Source organism: Lytechinus pictus, chromosome 5 (genome assembly GCF_037042905.1).
Source record: "Lytechinus pictus isolate F3 Inbred chromosome 5, Lp3.0, whole genome shotgun sequence".
NCBI lineage: Eukaryota > Metazoa > Echinodermata > Echinoidea > Temnopleuroida > Toxopneustidae > Lytechinus > Lytechinus pictus.
Window position 1 is genome coordinate 38,439,401 of NC_087249.1, and position 18,549 is coordinate 38,457,949.

The window sequence follows — 18,549 nt, forward strand, 5'->3', positions numbered from 1 at the left end:
AAGGGGAAAATCACCCTGACGAAAAGGTAGTTGTAAAAATAACATATAAAATCTTTAAAAAAAATATTAAGATTAAGAAAATTATTAGAATTTCAAATTTTCAAAAGTTTGTGAAGAACAATTATTATATTATATCTTTCCGGATCGAACTAAAATGATTTGTCTATTAATATTATACTGAAGGTACATGAAAAACAATTTTTCAATTTTCGGAGAAAATGACAATTCATTGATTGTTTACCATACGTTACGTGGGAAAGCTGCTTGCATATGACGTCACAAATAAAAAAATAACATTGTAAATGACTTGTCTAACCTTTTATGGATTTACCTCAAGCTTCGACATTTCTTTTATTATTTATTTCTGCTACTTTCGCAATAAACTTTTTGTCAAGGTGAACTTCCTCCTTTAACTATAAAACTGGCCTTTTTTTACTAGGACCTCATGATACAGCATGGACCTATAGGTCAATGGTAGTATATGTTTAGCCAAAGCGATATCAACACATATACCATTAGATTAGAATTTATTTAGATCGAGGGCAAATCTTTTTAGGTTTGGGTTTTTATTATTCATCAATATTCAGTATGTACTCGATACCTGTAATAATTCGCTGCTCTCACCCCAATGTTTCAATCCAATTCTCTCATTTATGTTCAGAACAAATTTTATTCCATACCTGCTATATTTCGCTGCACCCATCTCAAAGCTTCGACCTGATCAAGCATTCCGAAATTTCCTCTTGCCTCTTCACCTCCTTTAAACAAAAGTTAACAAAATTTTACAGAATAACAGAAAAAAAGCAAATTATTAAAACTAGAATAAAGATGTATTTAAAACAATTAAAAATGAATAATGTGTGTTGCATTAAAAAAAAAACAGTTATACACAGTAAAATCGCGGTTTAGAATTTGATGTAACGCTGCTTAATTGATTGAAGATTAAATGTAAAAAAACTAAACTTTGTTGTTTGAGACTTGTATAAACTTTTAATACATTCTGTAAAGTTATATAGTAAACAGCGTTGTATTAAAATATCAAATACCGTTTTAATGTATACTGTATAGCGCTGGAATGTAATTTTTTTTTACACATTAGCAGATAGTAAACGGATTTTGCCAACCGAATAGATCATTTTCAAAAAACGAGGTAATTGAATACTGTAAAAAAAAATAGCTGTTTGAAATAATACTCTGTTTAAGCCCATCACATTAACTTTTCTTTAAACTTCAATATGAGCTGTTTAAACTTTAAAAGAAGTTGGTTAAACTTTTAAAGTGTAGTATGGCCCTATATTGGGCTATTGTGTGTCATTCTTAATAGATGACATATCCGAGCAGTGATGGGGGTAGGATAAGTTAATTCACGTATCCGCCAATATTTGGATCATGACTAATTCAATCAGGTAAAGGTAGAATGAGGTATTCCGTTGGCCAAAAATATATAAGACATCAATCAACTCATGAAAAAATATAGGTTTATTATAGAACGAGGAATAGCATAAGTCAATTGTTAATTGTTTCATTCTAGTACGCAGGAAGCAAATCGAATATAGCGGTGATTTTATTTCATTGATTTTAAGGAATTCTACGCTTATGCCAAAGAGAATGATATCGTGATAATCACTGTCATGAATGTAGGAAATATTTAGAGATATCCTTAAACTATCATTTAATTCTATAAACCAAGGGGGCTATGCAGGATATTTTTAAGAAGAAGGGGCCGGGAGAGACATGACGACTGGAAGATTATATTCTCTCTCAATCGCATTATAGGCATTCTGGAGAGTTAAACGGCCCAGAACTCTTCTTTATATACTCCTCTTTTCCCCTTTATCGTTTTTCTTTTCTTCATACCGCCATGCACTATTTGAAAAATAATAAGGGCGCCCCCCCCCCCGACAGTGGCACCGCCCCTGTTGGTTACCGTTCTTCCTGATTATAAATTGGTTTTACTGCAGGAGCGGAAATTATGATAGTAACAGTAATAATAATAATAATGATAATAGTAGTAATCAATGATGATGGTGATGATGAAGATGATGATGATGGTGATTATTATTATTATTATATACTATTATTATTATGACTATTATCATTATTATCTTCATCATTATCATCATCAGAATAAAAACCAGTTGAGTGAACTATTATACTAACTTGTTGAGAATCGTGAGAATATTCCCACCCTGTAATTGACTGTGACAACGATGACGTCACCGACCGCCACCAAGGGAACGCCATAATACATATAAGTCATAGCGGAGCCTGTAACGAAGGTCCCTCCGTGGATGTAAACCAGAACTGCGGCATTGTTGGGCTAAAAGTTCAAAGAATTAGGAATTAAAATATTAGATACTATACCAAGTTATTATCTGAAGTACGGATTATGTTTGAATGTATTACGAGATTAGCTTTGTTTGTTTTTTATTTTAATTTCGTTGCAAGCAGTTCAGTTAAAAAATAACAATGTACAGTCTAGATATCGCATATATCATTTGGAAGCGTTGTTGCTCCTAAACTTATTAGGATGAAAAGGAAACTATTACACTGTCATATCAATATAGAATATGACTATACTTTTTAAATCATCCACACGAATAGATTGCATATCCTTGATCTAACAACTATACTGGACATTTAATTAAGGGTGACTTTGACTGAAATGAGATTACCAATTTGATAACTCAGCGACTTCACTGAGCGAAACAAACAAAAATAGATGGAGAAGGCAAAGTGGGGATAAAGAGCAAATTGGACAGTAAAAAGCAGACTACCGTATTTTTTTTCATAAAATGTTCTCCTGGGCCCCGTCTTACAAAGAGATGCGATTGATCCAATCAACCACAACTATAATACTCTCTAAAAACGAATCAGTCAAAAATGACTAGTTAATAGGGTCAGCTGGGTGCAACTGTTATTCTAGTCACACTAGACTAATTTCTAGTCGTATTTTACTAGAACAGAGTTATTTTAAACTAGAATATATGTCAGAAATGTGATTGTCATATCAGTTGCACCTAGCTGACTACTGGCCTAGTCAGTTTAACTGATTTGTTTTAAGAGTGTATGGAAAGCCAGCAACGTCAACATCTATTATGCTTGCTGGTTCAAAATATTTTCTAATATTCATACATTCAATGTTTTCTTGAAAATTCAGTGTGATTCTCTTTTTGTTTACAAAGGACATTATAATACTTATATATATATATATGGACTTCCATAGAATTGAGGTTGATCGGATTAATCGTAACTCTTTGTAAGACGGGACCCTGGTCATTGTTTATTACGTCACCAGAATTCATACCATTTCTATTTTGATGAATATGTATTTATCAAGATTATCAATAAAGCAAATTGAGTGACCGAAAGCAGGAAACTCAATTTGGAAACGAACTGTGTGTACGCATGACAAAATAATTGTTTTGGGAATATTCAATGGGATAGCGGCTGCCAAAGCAGGTGGGAAGGAATTCAATAACATATCCGTTTTAAATTCGGAAACTTCCATTAAACGGTCAAGGTATTAACTCACTCTCTATGTCACTTAAAACACTGTAAAACGTTGTTTGCCATTTTAAGCACTTTGCTTAAGGCTGTCACTCTATTATTCAAAGTCTTGAACAAGTTTTTTTTTTTTTTAATAGAAATAAACAATTTCTAAAAAGTTTAGACAGTTGTTAAAAAGTCTAAACAACTTTTTGTTAGAGTTACGGGCTCAACATGCAAGTAAGGACCAAAATCAATGAGTAAATAAATACATAGATTCCTAGATATATATTTGTTATCTACTTTTATCCAATATAGATAATTAATAAACATCCCAGAAGGAAAGACCAGTAAGACCAGTAAGAATTTTTACTGGTTTCCAGTAGAATTTTACTGGTCTTACTGGTTTTTCCTTCTGGGTTGTTATCATTCTTATTACTGTTATCAAGTTGTTATTGCTATTGTAATTATTATTATTAATATCATCATAATTATCAAGTATTAACATTTTCATTAAAATAATTACCTCCTTTAATTACCCAGAAGGAAAAACCAGTAAGACCAGTAAATTTTTTTACTGGTTTCCAGTAGAATTTTACTGGTTTCCAGTATATTTTTACTGGGCCAGTTGATTTTTAACTGGACCAGTAAAAATCAACTGGAGACCAGTTCCAACAATTGCATTCCAGTTGAAGCAATTAGTAATACCAGTTAAATTGTTTTTCATCAAACTGGTGTTTCTGGTCCAATAAATGGTTTCCAGTAGATTTTTACTGGTTTCCAGTATATGTTTACTGGACCAGTTGAATTTTATCTGGACCAGTAAAAATCAACTGGAGACCAGTTCAAACAATTGCATTCCAGTTGAAGCAAAGTAGTAATACCAGTTAAATTGTTTTTCATCAAACTGGTGTTACTGGTCCAATAAATAATGACTTTATTTCAAGTCAGATCATTTGACGAATTATGGAAAATGAATCTTGCAATTCAGAGAAAGTTATTATGATTCGTTATCATTGTTATCATTTGTTCTTATAATTATAATTATCATAATTATTATTATTATGATTATTGTTATCATTCTTATTACTGTTATCATTGTTATCGATATTGTAATTATTATTATTAATTATCATAATTATCAAGTATTAACATTATCATTAAAATAGTAAATTCCTTTAATTATGATTAAGATCAAAGCAAGATATATTCCTCTGATATAGTCAACTGGTCTAAAGTAATTCATTGTTTGAAATTGAACTGGTCAAGACCAGTAATACCGGTAATTCTGATGATGCTGATCACGTGGTTTACCTCATTTGCATATTTCCTATTTTGAACAGAAAAATCAGGATTTAGAATGGAATATCCTTGCAATGGCACTCATTGTTGTTTAAAAACTTTCCAAATAAGTGTGTGAACTAATTTACAATGAAAGTGTGTAATTTCATATATCACATTTAAAATAACAGCAGAAAAATTAATTTACTAACCATCTTTTCCTTCACATTTCACTGACCATGGTATATAACAAACCAAATGCATGTAATAAATTGATCCAGTAAGACCAGTACGAGGACCAGTTAGACCAGTTCGAAGACCAGTCAGACCAGTAGAAAATACCAGTAAAGACCAGCTTAATCGGAGACCAGTATGAAGACCAGTGAGACCAGCAACAACCACCAGAAACAAGACCAGTATGAAATTCCAGTAATTCAAGACCAGTTTAATTTTTAACTGGACCAGTAAAATTTTAACTGGACCAGTATGACCAGTTAGACCAGTAAACCGATGTTCCAATTTCCAGAGTTACCAGTTAAAATTCTACTGGTCTAACTGGTCCAGTGGAACTGGTTTTTCCTTCTGGGATAAAAATGCAACTGATATGTACTTAGAATGGGGGATCTTACCTTAGGACTAGGTGTATAGAGTGACAGGCTTAACATATGCAAGTAAGGACCAAACTCATTGAGTAAACAAATATATAAATTCCTAGATATATATTTGTCTACTTTTATCCGATATAGATAATTAATAAACGTAAAAATACAACTATAACAGATACTAAAAATGGGGCACTTACCTTAGGACTCGGTGTATACACGTTGAGATAAAGACAGTCCTCATCAACGATAGGATAGTTGTTGTAGATTGGTTGCATACATGCTGGTTTAAACGTCTTAGTATCTAAGATGTGTTGCCATGATGCCTTGGGAGTGGGTGGACTGAAACGCACAGGTGGTTCGGCAAACGGGACACCCTGAATACAGTATCGCAGAGTTTTTCAAGAAGCAAACTTTTATTCAAATTTGGTATACTAAATTGTTATCGGAAAGGGGCAGGAATGCATGACGCCAGGGTATTTTGGTGTGGATATCACGTAGTGTACGTACCTTCATTGCGCAGGGTAATACTAACTTCTTTATTCCCCTTTCTCCCCCTTCCCCTCCTCGTATTTTACTACTATAAAAAAAACAAGAGACAGTGGCCGCATTGAATTGCTCCAAACGCGATTCTATACAATTTTTAGGGGCTAATCGGGGCTTGATAAATGTGTGATTATGGTCATTTCAAAACAAGGAAATGGCCTACTCCTGTGATAGGGTATAAGACGATTAAAGCAACTGGATATGAATATATCAGCCCGTCTGTCCGGGCCCGTGATTTGATAGCTTACACTGTTATGCAAGGGAGTGTAGCGACCGAGCAACAAAGCACTGAGCATGCTGATGAGCGATTGTTAGCCCCACGTAGAATATAGTGCCTGCATTGCCCCTTTGGAGCCGCCCTATACATTTTCTGTGTCATTCATTTAAGATCGAATGTCGTACGTGTATTTCTTCCTTCATCTCTCAGTGGACCTGACAAAATGAAGATGAATCGTAAAATTTCGACCCACTTTCGAAACATTAAAGTTAATCGAGAAAGTCTTTTTTTTAAATGGTGATTTTTTTTTATCAAATCATTAAATGAACCGTTCCGCACCGGCCCACAAATTAATGTCCTAAGAAAGAGGAGTTTACAACCCTAACTTTCAAGTCAGATGATATAGTTATTATATTTGTGTACAATTAGTGCTTACAAGTTTTCTAATCAGAAACCATTGACATTAGTGATACAAAAGGTAGGCAATTTTAAGCCAACGTGCATTCATTAATATTGTAATGTTTTATATAGCTTTAATCATGTTTATGAATTAAGGTATAATATTCGAACAATAGTAAAACAAAAAGTTAATTCAGGAATATTAATTTATTCTTATCACATAAAGGCTCATAATATGCACTTTGTTCCTTTAACCGTTTTACAAAAATATATCGATAATTAATTATTCACCGAAATGTACTTACGAGATAAATATTGACCGTCTTTCTAATACCGAAGTGGTCAAAATGGGTCGTATTCCCCTCGATCGTTCCTTCAGCTAGCTTGACCAAGGGGTGCGCCAATGTCTCTATAATTGAGACCGATCCGAACAGAAAGATTAAGATAAAGAAATCCATCTCACAAGCGCTTGTTCATGATTAAAAAAAAAAGACTCCCGAACTACAGTGTAGCAGATCAGAAGAGTTACTGATGTAAAAATTAATGAGTGATAATCGAGAGAGAGAGGGAGAGAGAACTGTTCCGTTACACGCGATCCTCACGATTTAATTCCCCCGACAGCTGTGTAGTGTATGTCAGCCTCTTTCACGATCATGACTAGTTAGTCCCATTATAACTATATCATATCCTATATTGTTCTTGATCGTCCTCGTAACTCTCAATGAACTTTTTCCCTCTCAGTCAAGGTGAGGGGCGCGTGTAAGCATTATTTGCTCCTCCTCGCGATCTCTCGACTCGTCTGTGTGTGTATGTTTATTTTGTCTGTTTATTTTTTTGAGGGGGGGGGGGGTTAGTGAACCCCATCAGGAAATTGAACATACTTAGTGTTCAAATTCTGCCTAATTTGAAATATTTAATTGTTATTGTGTTCATACAACACATTTCATTCTTCATCAAACCATACTTTCATTCTGTCATTCTATCATGCTATTAATTCATGCCTCATTATCTCAACTGCTGTTTCCATCTCCGTTCATAAGCTCACTATCATCATGTTTCCACCCCAGACCAGTTGTGTAAATATTGACCATGCTGTATTACCCCCACCATGAACAACCCCTTGTTCAACTCCATCTGTTTACACTTTCCTTATCACTTTGCCTTCCTCCGAATATTATGTAACTTTGTACAGTGAATTATATATTGTAGTTTTAGTATAGAGAACAAAGTCAGTTGTGAATGTAACTCCAAGCCAAGCAGACATGCCTAGTTATTGAGTAGAGATTGAGACCGAGTATGAGTTCAAGTGTGTATTAGAGTTAGGATACACATACACAAAATTGGCGACGAGGATAAAAAAAACCTGAAAAGGCAGAGAGAATATGGCTCGACGCGTGGACCTTTCACAGCCAGCACCCTTTGGTGTCCGTTCGGCTAGAGCAGGGACCGGGAGCAGGGATTGCCTGGCCAAAATGGAGACGAGTATTTGAGTACTACCTAGCAGCATCAGGAGTCTCAGCAGATGGTCAGAAGCGGGCCCTTCTACTGCACTGTGCAGGACCAGAAGTTCAAGAGTTATATGAGGATGAGCCTAAGTATGAGACAACGCTGAAGGCTCTGACCAAATATTTTGAGCCCCGGAAGAATGTAGTATTTGAGAGACATGCTTTTCGACAAGCAGTTCAAAGTGATGGAGAGACTGTCGATGAATATTGCACTCGACTACGTGTATCGGCAGCATCATGTGCATTTGGTGAACATACCGATGAACATATACGTGACCAAATTGTGGATAAATGTACATCTAGCTCACTTCGAAGGAAGCTACTCAGGACAGATGGCCTGAAACTGGATGACTTGCTATCGATAGCAAGAGCAACTGAATCTGCAGACCGGCAGGCTGGAGTGATGGAGGCCTCGGGAAGAACTTCGGAATCTGCGTGTGTGATTAAGGGAGGACCAGTGAGACAGCCTAATCGCAGTGACAGGCAAGGAAGGCAACCAAAAACATCAGAGAGTGTGAACAATCAAGACAATATATGCGGGAACTGTGGAATATTGGGACATCGACCAGGAGATCGAGGATGCATGCCCCGCCCAAAATCGTGAGTGTCTTGTTTGCAAACGGGTAGGTCATTTTGCACGAGTTTGCCGTTCGAAACTGAGGTCTGGTGGTTTGAGTTCGAGACAAGCTCCCATCAACCATGTCAACAACGACGAATTTGCTGGGATTGGGGATGGCGCAAACTTGGCAGCGAAGACGAGTGACAATTATGAATGAGATCTTCAACTCGGATGATGATGTGATGTTCAGCGTGAGAGAGGAGGGGAATGTCCTTCCTAAAAGATCAATTATGGTGAACAATGCAAAGATCGACACCCTTGTTGATTCGGGATCGTCAGTAGACATCATTGATGAGCGTACTTTTAGCTGGATGAGAGGCCGGTGCTCACCACTCCGGTTGACCCCCAGTCGCATGAGATTATACGCGTATGGAAGTCGCAGCCCACTTCCGCTCCTAGGACAATTCTTAGCTAAAGTGTCGACAGCATCATCGTCGACCACGACTCGATTTGTGGTAGTGCGAGGCAACAGCGGATGCGCACTCAGTCGGAAGACATCAACAGAGCTCGGACTGATATGCTTAGCGGGAGGTGCTCAGACACAGGAGCAGCACGTTGATAAGGGGGGATGATCACGAGCTATGGACCGTTGTCCAACGAAAAAGAAATTAATGTTCTCAAGAAGTAACGCAGAGAAAAAGAGGAAGAACTGAGAACATTCATTTCTTTTAACTTATTCCATTAACAGCAAAGCTTGGTTCACATGTGATTTGTTCAAGTAAACTGGAGAAGCTATATGCATGTTGAAAATTTTACGATTGTTGTTATTGCCCTCAAGTATTACAATGCCACAAGGTCTAGCAGAAATTAATTTATAGAATATATGTTCCAGAAAGATTAATTTGTGATAATGTTGATTATGCCCAGAAAGAAAAACCAGTAAGAATTTTTACTGGTTTCCAGTAGAATTTTACTGGTTTCCAGTATATTTTTACTGGGCCAGTTGAGGTTTAACTGGACCAGTAAAAATCAACTGGAGACCAGTTCCAAAAATTGCATTCCAGTTGAAGCAATTAGTAATACCAGTTAAATTGTTTTTCATCAAACTGGTGTTTCTGGTCCAATAAATGGTTTCCAGTAGATTTTTATTGGTTTCCCGTATATGTTTACTGGACCAGTGGATTTTTAACTGGACCAGTAAAAATCAACTGGACCAGTTAAAATCATCTGGAGACCAATTCAAACAATTGCATTCCAGTTGAAGCAAAGTAGTAGTACCAGTTTAATTGTTTTTCATCAAACTGGTGTTACTGGTCCAATAAATAATGACTTTATTTCAAGTCAGATCATTTGACGAATTATGGAAAATGAATCTTGCAATTCAGAAAAAGTTATTATCGTTATCATTGTTATCATCATTCTTCTTATAATTATCATAATTATTAGTATTGTGATTATTATGATCAGTGTTGTTATCATTCTTATTACTGTTATCATTGTTATCGATATTGTAATTATTATTATTAATATTATCATAATCATCAAGTATTAACATTATCATTAAAATAATTATTTCCTCTAATTATGATTAAGATCAAAGCAAGATATATTCCTCTGATATAGTAATGTGGTCTAAAGTAATTCATTGTTTGAAATTGAACTGGTCAAGACCAGTATACCAGTAATTCTGATGATGCTGATCACGTGGTTTACCTCATTTGCATATTTCCTATTTCAAAAAGAAAAATCAGGATTTAGAATGGAATATCCTTGCAATGGCACTCATTGTTGTTTAAAAACTTTCCAAATAAGTGTGTGAACTAATTCACAATGAAAATGTGTAATTTCATAAATCACATTTAAAATAACTGCAGAAAGATTAAATTACTAACCATCTTTTCCATCACATTTCACTGACCATGGTATATACAAAACCAAAGGCATGTAATAAATTGATCCAGTAAGACCAGTACCCCGGGGACCAGTACGAGGACCAGTTCGAGGACCATGCAGTTAGACCAGTAGAAAATACCAGTAAAGACCAGCTTGAATTGGATACCAGTATCCAGTGAGACCAGTAACAACCACCAGAAACAAGACCAGTATAAAATTCCAGTAATTCAAGACCAGTTTAATTTTTAACTAGACCAGTAAAATTTTAACTGGACCAGTATGACCAGTTAGACCAGTAAACCGATGTTCCAATTTCCAGAGTTACCAGTTAAAATTCTACTGGTTTAACTGGTCCAGTGGAACTGTTTTTCCTTCTGGGTGAGTTTATGACTTTGTTAATGAGATCCAGTGATTGAATTTTGTGAGGATCTTTTGATGGTACAAGTTTTATTCCAAACAAGGGAGGGATATTGTGTTCATACAACACATTTCATTCTTCATCAAACCATACTTTCATTCTGTCATTCTATCATGCTATTAATTCATGCCTCATTATCTCAACTACTGTTTCCATCTCCGTTCATAAGCACTATCATCATGTTTCCACCCCAGACCAGTTGTGTAAATATTGACCCCCGGGGGGGGGGGGCACTCGACCAAAAAAGTAGTGGGTATGTGCCGCGGGCGAGACAAAAAACGAGGGCCTTGGAGCGGGCTTCTTGTAAAAAGGAGGGTCCTCGGAACGGGCTTCGGAACTACAAATTTTTGTGAAAACGGGGGTCCTTGGAACGGGTCCCTGCGTGTGAGTGCGTATGCATCCCTATGGAACGTGCATGCAGCTAGCCCAGCGGCACAGGCGCCGGGTGCGCTATCGCAGAGGCGATGGTCGGACAGCGCTCTGCGGCCGCTTTTCACCAAAATTGCGGCTCATTGTAGCAGAACAATGCGACCGGAACGGCGTAGCGGAAAATATGCGAAGCCTTGGAGCGGATTTATTTCTTCTTTTTCTCGATAAGAAGAAAATGCTATGCTTTGGAGCGGCTTTCTTTGTTCTTTTTCTCAATAAGACAAAAAATGATATGCCTTGGAACGGAAATTTGAGTGTAAAAATGGGGGTCCCCTCCGCGGCACATACCCACTATGCATTATATACTGAGTGCCCCCCCCCCCCGGGTATTGACCATGCTGTATTACCCCCACCATGAACAACCCCTTGTTCAACTCCATCTGTTTACACTTTCCTTATCACCCTTCCTCCGAATATTATGTAACTATGTACAGTGAATTATATATTGTAGTTTTAGTATAGAGAATAAAGTCAGTTGTGAATGTAACTCCAAGCCAAGCAGACATGCCTAGTTATTGAGTAGAGATTGAGACCGAGTATGAGTTCAAGAGTGTATTAGAGTTCGGATACACATACACAAAAATTGTGTAGCCAGGTGATGAAATATTATTCAACGAAGTTTGCTTCTCTAGGCTCGCCGAGCAACGTAGAGTTGTTGTCTTCATTCAACACTCCACGTGAAGGAATGCATTTGGTAATAGGTCCATGGGTTCACTAACTTTTGAGCACAACTGTAGATAGATAGGTAGATTGATAGAGAGATAGGTAGGTAGGTAGATAGATAGATACAGTGGCGTAATATGGGGGACACGTGCCCCCACCCCCCCCCCCCCTAAAAAAAAAAAAAAAAAAAAAACGAAGGAAAAAGAGAAAAAGAGAGAAAGGAAGAGAAACGTAATGGGAAAGAAGAAATTATCGTACGTTATAAATGATATATTATATATATTATGTTATATTACATAAGAAATATATTTTCATAACTTTATGAAACATAGTTGGCTCAGGGGCTATGTGTTCATCGTTCCTGGTGCTCGCATTGTCTGTTTAACGAGATATATATCCAGTTTTACTATAAAACATCCCGTTTTCCAAGTCAATATACATGTACATTATGTAGTGACATATTATCAGGGAATTGTGGTTTTCTCCAAAGTACCCATTCCCCTGGGGCAGTAATCTAAATATAACCCAGGTAGTATATTGTTTTATGTCCTCATGAAAGAAAAATATCATTTGAAATACAACTTTTAGGAAAAATGATATTTTAGCCATAATATGTATTGGAGTACATGGAAGAGTAGTTACATCACTATGACATCCCATATGCGGCCAATTTGAAGTCTCCATGGGTATAGTGATTACAAATATTTACAACTTTTAAAAATTCATAACTTTCTTGTTGTTTGTCCAATATTGTTCAAACTTTCACCTATCAACTTGTCTGATTTTTCTTTTCCTTGTAAAAACAAGTTTTTATTTGGGTTGGATTCCCCTTTAAGGTCTTCGTATATATGAAACATTTCCTGTCCGTGATTACGTTCGCATTAGTGGATTGGTGAGATATGTCTGCTCTTCATGAATTCCTAAAATCAGTCCTTAAAATGTCCCTTCTTCTGATTTGAATATCAAAAATTTTCAGCTAGCACTTAGCGCTCGCATCATTTGGTTAATGAAATACGTATGGTCCTAGTTAATTCCTACAAAGAAACCTTAGAATGCCCCACTTCAGGTCTGAATTATCTAAGTTTTCAGCTCGAGCTTCGCGCTCGCATTGTTAAGCGAGACAGGTACCTATCATGATTACACAAATTTGATTATAATGTCCCTTTTTAGGTGTGAATATAAAAAATTTCAGCTCGCGCTTCGCGCTCGCATTATTTGATCAGTGAGATACATATCCGTTTAATGACATATTGTCCTTAAAATGTCTCTATTAGGTCACTCACTCAGTCATTCAAAAAATTTGCTGGTGCCCCCCCCCCCCCCAATGCCGTGACCCGGGTCGCCACTGTGGACATATCAATGACAATTCCTTGCATATCTAAAAACATGATTGCAAAAAAATGCCAAAATATTTCAGTCATCCCCCCCCACCCATCAACACGGATTTACGCCAGTGGATGCGTATGATAATCATGATTGCAATGACTACAAAAAGTGCTTCATGTGTTTAGATGTAATTTTAACAAAATCAGCAAGCGCTTGGCACTCGCATTAGATGACTATATTGAGATATATATACTTTTAATGGATTCCTAAGAAATAGTCCTTAAAAATGTCCGTTGGGGATAATATATACAAAAATGTCAGATCGCGCTTTGCGCTCGCAATATTTGTTTAGCGAGACAGGTACGTATCATGATTACAAAAATTTGCATAAGTACATTGTCCCTTTTTAGGTCTGAATATAAAAATTTTCAGCTCGCGCTTCGCGCTCGCATTATTTCATCAGTGAGATACATCTACATATCCGTTTAATGGCTCAGTCCTTAAAATGTCTCTATTAGGTCAGTATACCTGGCAATTAAACGTGCTTCGCGCGCCCACTAATTAAGTGACTCAAAATTTTTGCTGGTGCCCCTCCCCATGCCGTGACCCACGGTACGTCACTGGTTAGATAGATATATTATATAGATAGAGTAGAAAATGGATGGCTGGATAAATACAATTATAAAAAAATATAACAGATAGATCAATCAACAGATGGGTGGGATAAAGGGTGGCGGAACCAGCCTGGGCAAATTTGTGGTAGGAAAATATGACCTTTTTTTCAAAATGAAATGTGCCCTTTTTCAAAATGAGACACCATATGTGGTGAAGGAAGTATAACAGTTTTTAGTCAGCACATTTATTCTTCTGAAGTTGATTCTCTTTCATTGGATATGTATTTCTTATTATTCAATTCAATTCAATTCAAAGTCTTCTTTATCCGCATAAAAATGCACATACAAATATTAAAAGTATGTTTTCCAATTTACAAAACAAACATATTCAATATATAAAAAATACACTTTAAAACAATCATTCAACAACAAAAAAAAACATCCCGAGGTGGGACCAGGAATTAATATACATGTAGGCACAGAAAGCCAATCAGTTCCTTCAATTCACTTTCAGTTAAACAAGATACATCCCTTTCATCCCTCATTGTAATGAGTTCCCTAATTTGCTCAACCTTGCGATCCACATTAGCTAAGTTGCATTGAACCTTATTCCACTGCCTATTTACCTGTCTAGGGTCCATCATATATTTACTATTCAAGTATTTGATATTCGCTCCAAGCACAGAGAATGAACCAAACTGACACTATAAAGTTATCAGCCTAAAGAGATGACAAGACAAAATTTAAACATCTTCTATGAAACCATAATTTTATGCACATCGTTTTGGCCAAAGAGGGTAAGAACACATTGTGTGTTTGCCAAGGAACTTTCCACACTCTGCGAACAGCTATTCTCCAGTGTCTAAATAAAGCATCCAAAGACGAGTCAAATAGTGCATATAACTGTGTTCCATAAAAACTACAACAAAATTTTTGAAACAAAATATTATGAAATATGTTTCTTATTTATGATTACATAATATACGTATACCCAGAAAAGACATTGTGGGTGAATTGTATTCAATGGAAATTTCTGCCTATATACCTAAAGAGGGCATTGGGTACACATCTCAATGCCCTCACAGGATAGCAAAATTTGACCCACCTACTGTTTGCCCCACTACCCCTTCACTTAAAGACAAAATTAATAAGAGCATTTTTTCTATTATATGTCAAATGTTCCTTCCATTTGATTTGTACCCAAACTGAGAAATCTGTTTTGAAATATATGCACATTCATCACTGAAATAAAAAAATTATATCTCAAAATGAAAGTCAACACCAAAACGAGACTGCCAACTGCACGTAGTTGTAATGTATACATTCGTCATCATTAAACTAAGCATATTATATAATACACCCAAGTTCTATAATTTCGAACTAATGAACTCTGACCTTTGTTACCTTAAAATCTAATCAGATCATTAACACTCTTATGCAGACATAAGCCGGATTCGAAGTTGAACACTGAAAATATTCTTTGGACTGAAGATTATCAATCAAAAGGTTCCATTAATGTGAGAACAACATATTTGAATGTATTAAATGACCTCCGTGTCATTTGACCTTGTGACCCACAGCACTGGCGTACCTAGGATTTTCCAGAAGGGAGGCAAATTTTTTGGAGGATATTTCGTCCGTGAAAAAAATTGACAAGCAAAAAAAAAAAAGGTCTTCAGGTTCAAAAGAGGGGGTACACGTCTGTTTTTATTGCATTTTTACATTACAAATTATTAATTTGGCTTCTCAAAAGGGGGAGGGCACGTCCCCTGTATAAATTGTGACTCGTCAGGGGGGGCAGTCTGCCCCCCCCCCCTGAGGTACGCTAGTGACCCACAGATTCATTTTTTCACTCCCATATGCATACATGAGCCAAGTTTGAAGCTAGACCCTCAAACGGTTCTTTATAGTTATAGGACATTTTGGGATATATACTGACCTCTCTTCACAGATTGATAACCTCTGTGACCTTTATTCTTGTGACCTTCAAATTTCATCAGATCATTGGGTCTTCAATATGCATACATGGTCCAAGTTTGAAGCTGATTAAATAGAGAATGAAAGTGGGATGGACAGACAACTCAAAATACAAAATGCCTCCACCAAACAAACAAAATCAGGCACAGAAATAAGACATGAACGCATCTTTAATCCATGTATTTTTCATAATTTATTACATAATTGTTACAATGTTGCAACACAAAAAAAAACAAAATTGAATATACTTAAGTTTCACTTATAGCATCATTATCAGTAAGGCCACATGCAATACTGATACAGAGTTCAACAAAATGAGTTTGTAACTACATGGCGGGTAAACTGAGTACGAACTGAGTATAACAAAAATTACACCTCGAAAATTGCCAATTTAAACATTACATATGTCCTGAAGAAGTAATTGCCATCGACTTGTATAAATGGCGAGATGCATATACGCCATAATAATGTTATTATGTCTACTTGGCGAGATAACGTATCTCGACAAGACAACATACAAAGAGGTGTATGTCAACTTGGCTTGACACGTTATCTTACAAAGTTGACATACAGATTTTCGCATGTTTGTTCACTATCCCCATATTTTTCTTCGGAAGAAGTGCTATTTCACACAAGACAATATAAAAACCATAATTTCTTGTACAAGATGGAACAGAATGGTCAGAGGTTATTGAATTTTGGCCACACCGCGTAAACATTGGAAAGTTGTAAAACAGAAAAATATGGAAGAATGTACTTAGACATGAAAAATGTGACATAAAGTTTTCCCTAAAGACTTGAAAATATGTATTAGTTGACTCGTATTCAAAATAACAATTCTGCCAGCAATCAACCATTTATTTTCTGACATGTTAAGTTCCAACATGGATGTTGAAATAAATGTAATAAATATTTCTTCCTCCACTGTATCCACTTTCTAGACAAGTTTACTGACCATGCAATAAAATTAGAATACATACAATCTTGTGAAGTCACAAATTCATATGTAGGTGAATCTGCTCATTCTTGTGACAAAATAAAAATCTTTGATTTACACAATGGCCCGAATTCACAGAGGTGGTTTTTAAAACCATCAGTTGAACCCATGGTTTATGCAGATTTCCTGTATGAATTACGCTTATTTACCGTGTATATTAAAAAAAGTCCAATGTTGATGCGCACTTTTGTCAGTGCACTTGATGCCTGTTGCCATGGTTAAAGTAGAACTATATTGAAAATCGTAAAAATGGAGAATCATATATCAAATTAAAGGAGAAAATAAGGAGAACACGATGGTGTAAATCATTTATCATGGAGACCGATGGAACTCAGTTAATTGATAGTTTAAAGTTCTCTCTCTGAATGCTTCAAACACGCAGAATTACGTCCGCGAAATTGGGGATTTTTTATGACGTCACTTTCTGTACGAGAGGCGTGATTGGCTCTCCAACGTGAAGCTCCACTTGCATGCAAAACCTGTTGCGAGGGTACGTTTTCTCCACATTGTCACTGAATACTTCGATCCCGAAATGAAAGAAAACCCAGAATTTTATCTAGATTTGGATTTTCAAATTGATGATTATGAAGATGAAGAGAATGATGATGAAGTTTCTAGCTCTAGAAAAACAAAGTGACGTGGATAGAGGTATACATTACGGGAATTACGCCGGTGATTATGAGTAGGACCATTCAACTTGTATGCCGATTCGCTACCAACACATGCAGCTGATAGCTGCTCCGCGGGTCAAATCCATGAAAATGTATTCCATCACGACCACATCCAGACAGAGTCTCTTTCTTCTATCAACAACATAATGAGAATGAAAATAATGATATAACTGTACTTACAAACAAGTGAATATATCCGAACCTAGGCTGAAGGTAAATCAACTCAAGGAATAACAGCAGACGATATGCACCGACGATGAATTTCACGTGGCTGGGAGATTGTCACTCGTTCTGTTAGATAAAATTTCTATCTCATTATTTTGACTAAATTACGAAACTCGGAGAATTAGTATTCTACATAAAAATTAAGTAACACCTGGTACTATATTTTTTGAATTACGATAAAACCTTTTTGAAGCAAAGAAAATGAGGTGAATTAAAATTAGATATAAAAGATCATCCGCCTAGCTCGCATTCGATTGTAAACAATCAGCAAGGCGAGCACATAGAGTTGGATAAAGCTACGCCTTATCCAACTCTATGGGCGAGCAAGCCACTGAACTGAAAATACGTATGTTCAGTTCAGTGGAGCAAGCTGGCCATGTGCTTTTGATTGTTTGTTTACAATCGCATGCGGCTAAGTGGATGATCCTTTATATCTTATTTTAATTTACCTCAATTTCTTTGCTTCAAAAATATCTTATCGTAATTCAAAAAATAGTACCAGGTGTTACTTAATTTTTATGTAGAATACTAATTCTCCGAGTTTCGTAATTTAGTCAAAATAATGAGATATACATTTTATCTAACAGAACGAGTGACAATCTATTCCAGCCACGTGAAATTCATCGTCGGTGCATATCGTCTGCTGCTATTCCTTGAGTTGATTTACCTTCAGCCTAGGTTCGGATATATTCACTTATTTGTAAGTACAGTTATTTTATTATTTTCCTTCTCATTATG

The 18,549-nt window shown here is 36.2% G+C and overlaps 3 protein-coding genes across 3 annotated transcripts in view; 2 read left to right on the forward strand and 1 right to left on the reverse strand.

Moving 5' to 3' along the window:
* Positions 1–8,260, reverse strand: part of LOC129261444 (acetylcholinesterase-like) — a 28,657-nt gene extending 20,397 nt beyond the window's left edge. Inside the window, exons 1-4 of the mRNA XM_064100333.1 lie at positions 6,840–8,260; positions 5,573–5,749; positions 2,161–2,320; positions 681–758 (exon numbers count right to left, since the gene is read on the reverse strand). Of these exons, the coding sequence (XP_063956403.1) occupies positions 681–758; positions 2,161–2,320; positions 5,573–5,749; positions 6,840–6,992 (568 nt within the window). The 5' untranslated portion in view covers positions 6,993–8,260. The remainder of the gene's footprint in view (positions 1–680; positions 759–2,160; positions 2,321–5,572; positions 5,750–6,839) is intronic.
* LOC129274024 (uncharacterized) lies at positions 7,188–8,643 on the forward strand. The gene is made up of 2 exons (XM_064099499.1): positions 7,188–7,194; positions 7,973–8,643. The coding sequence occupies exons 1-2, from the start codon at positions 7,188–7,190 to the stop codon at positions 8,641–8,643; spliced, it is 678 nt and encodes a 225-aa protein (XP_063955569.1).
* Positions 8,644–8,807: 164 nt separating this feature from the next.
* On the forward strand, positions 8,808–9,230 carry LOC135154188 (uncharacterized). The gene has a single exon (XM_064099500.1). It carries the CDS (start codon positions 8,808–8,810, stop codon positions 9,228–9,230), a length of 423 nt encoding a protein of 140 aa, XP_063955570.1.
* Positions 9,231–18,549: the final 9,319 nt, after the last annotated feature.

Coding starts and splice junctions, on each gene's coding strand:
- LOC135154188 (XM_064099500.1), top strand. CDS start 8,808: ATGAATGAGATCTTCAACTCGGATGATGATGTGATGTTCAGCGTGAGA.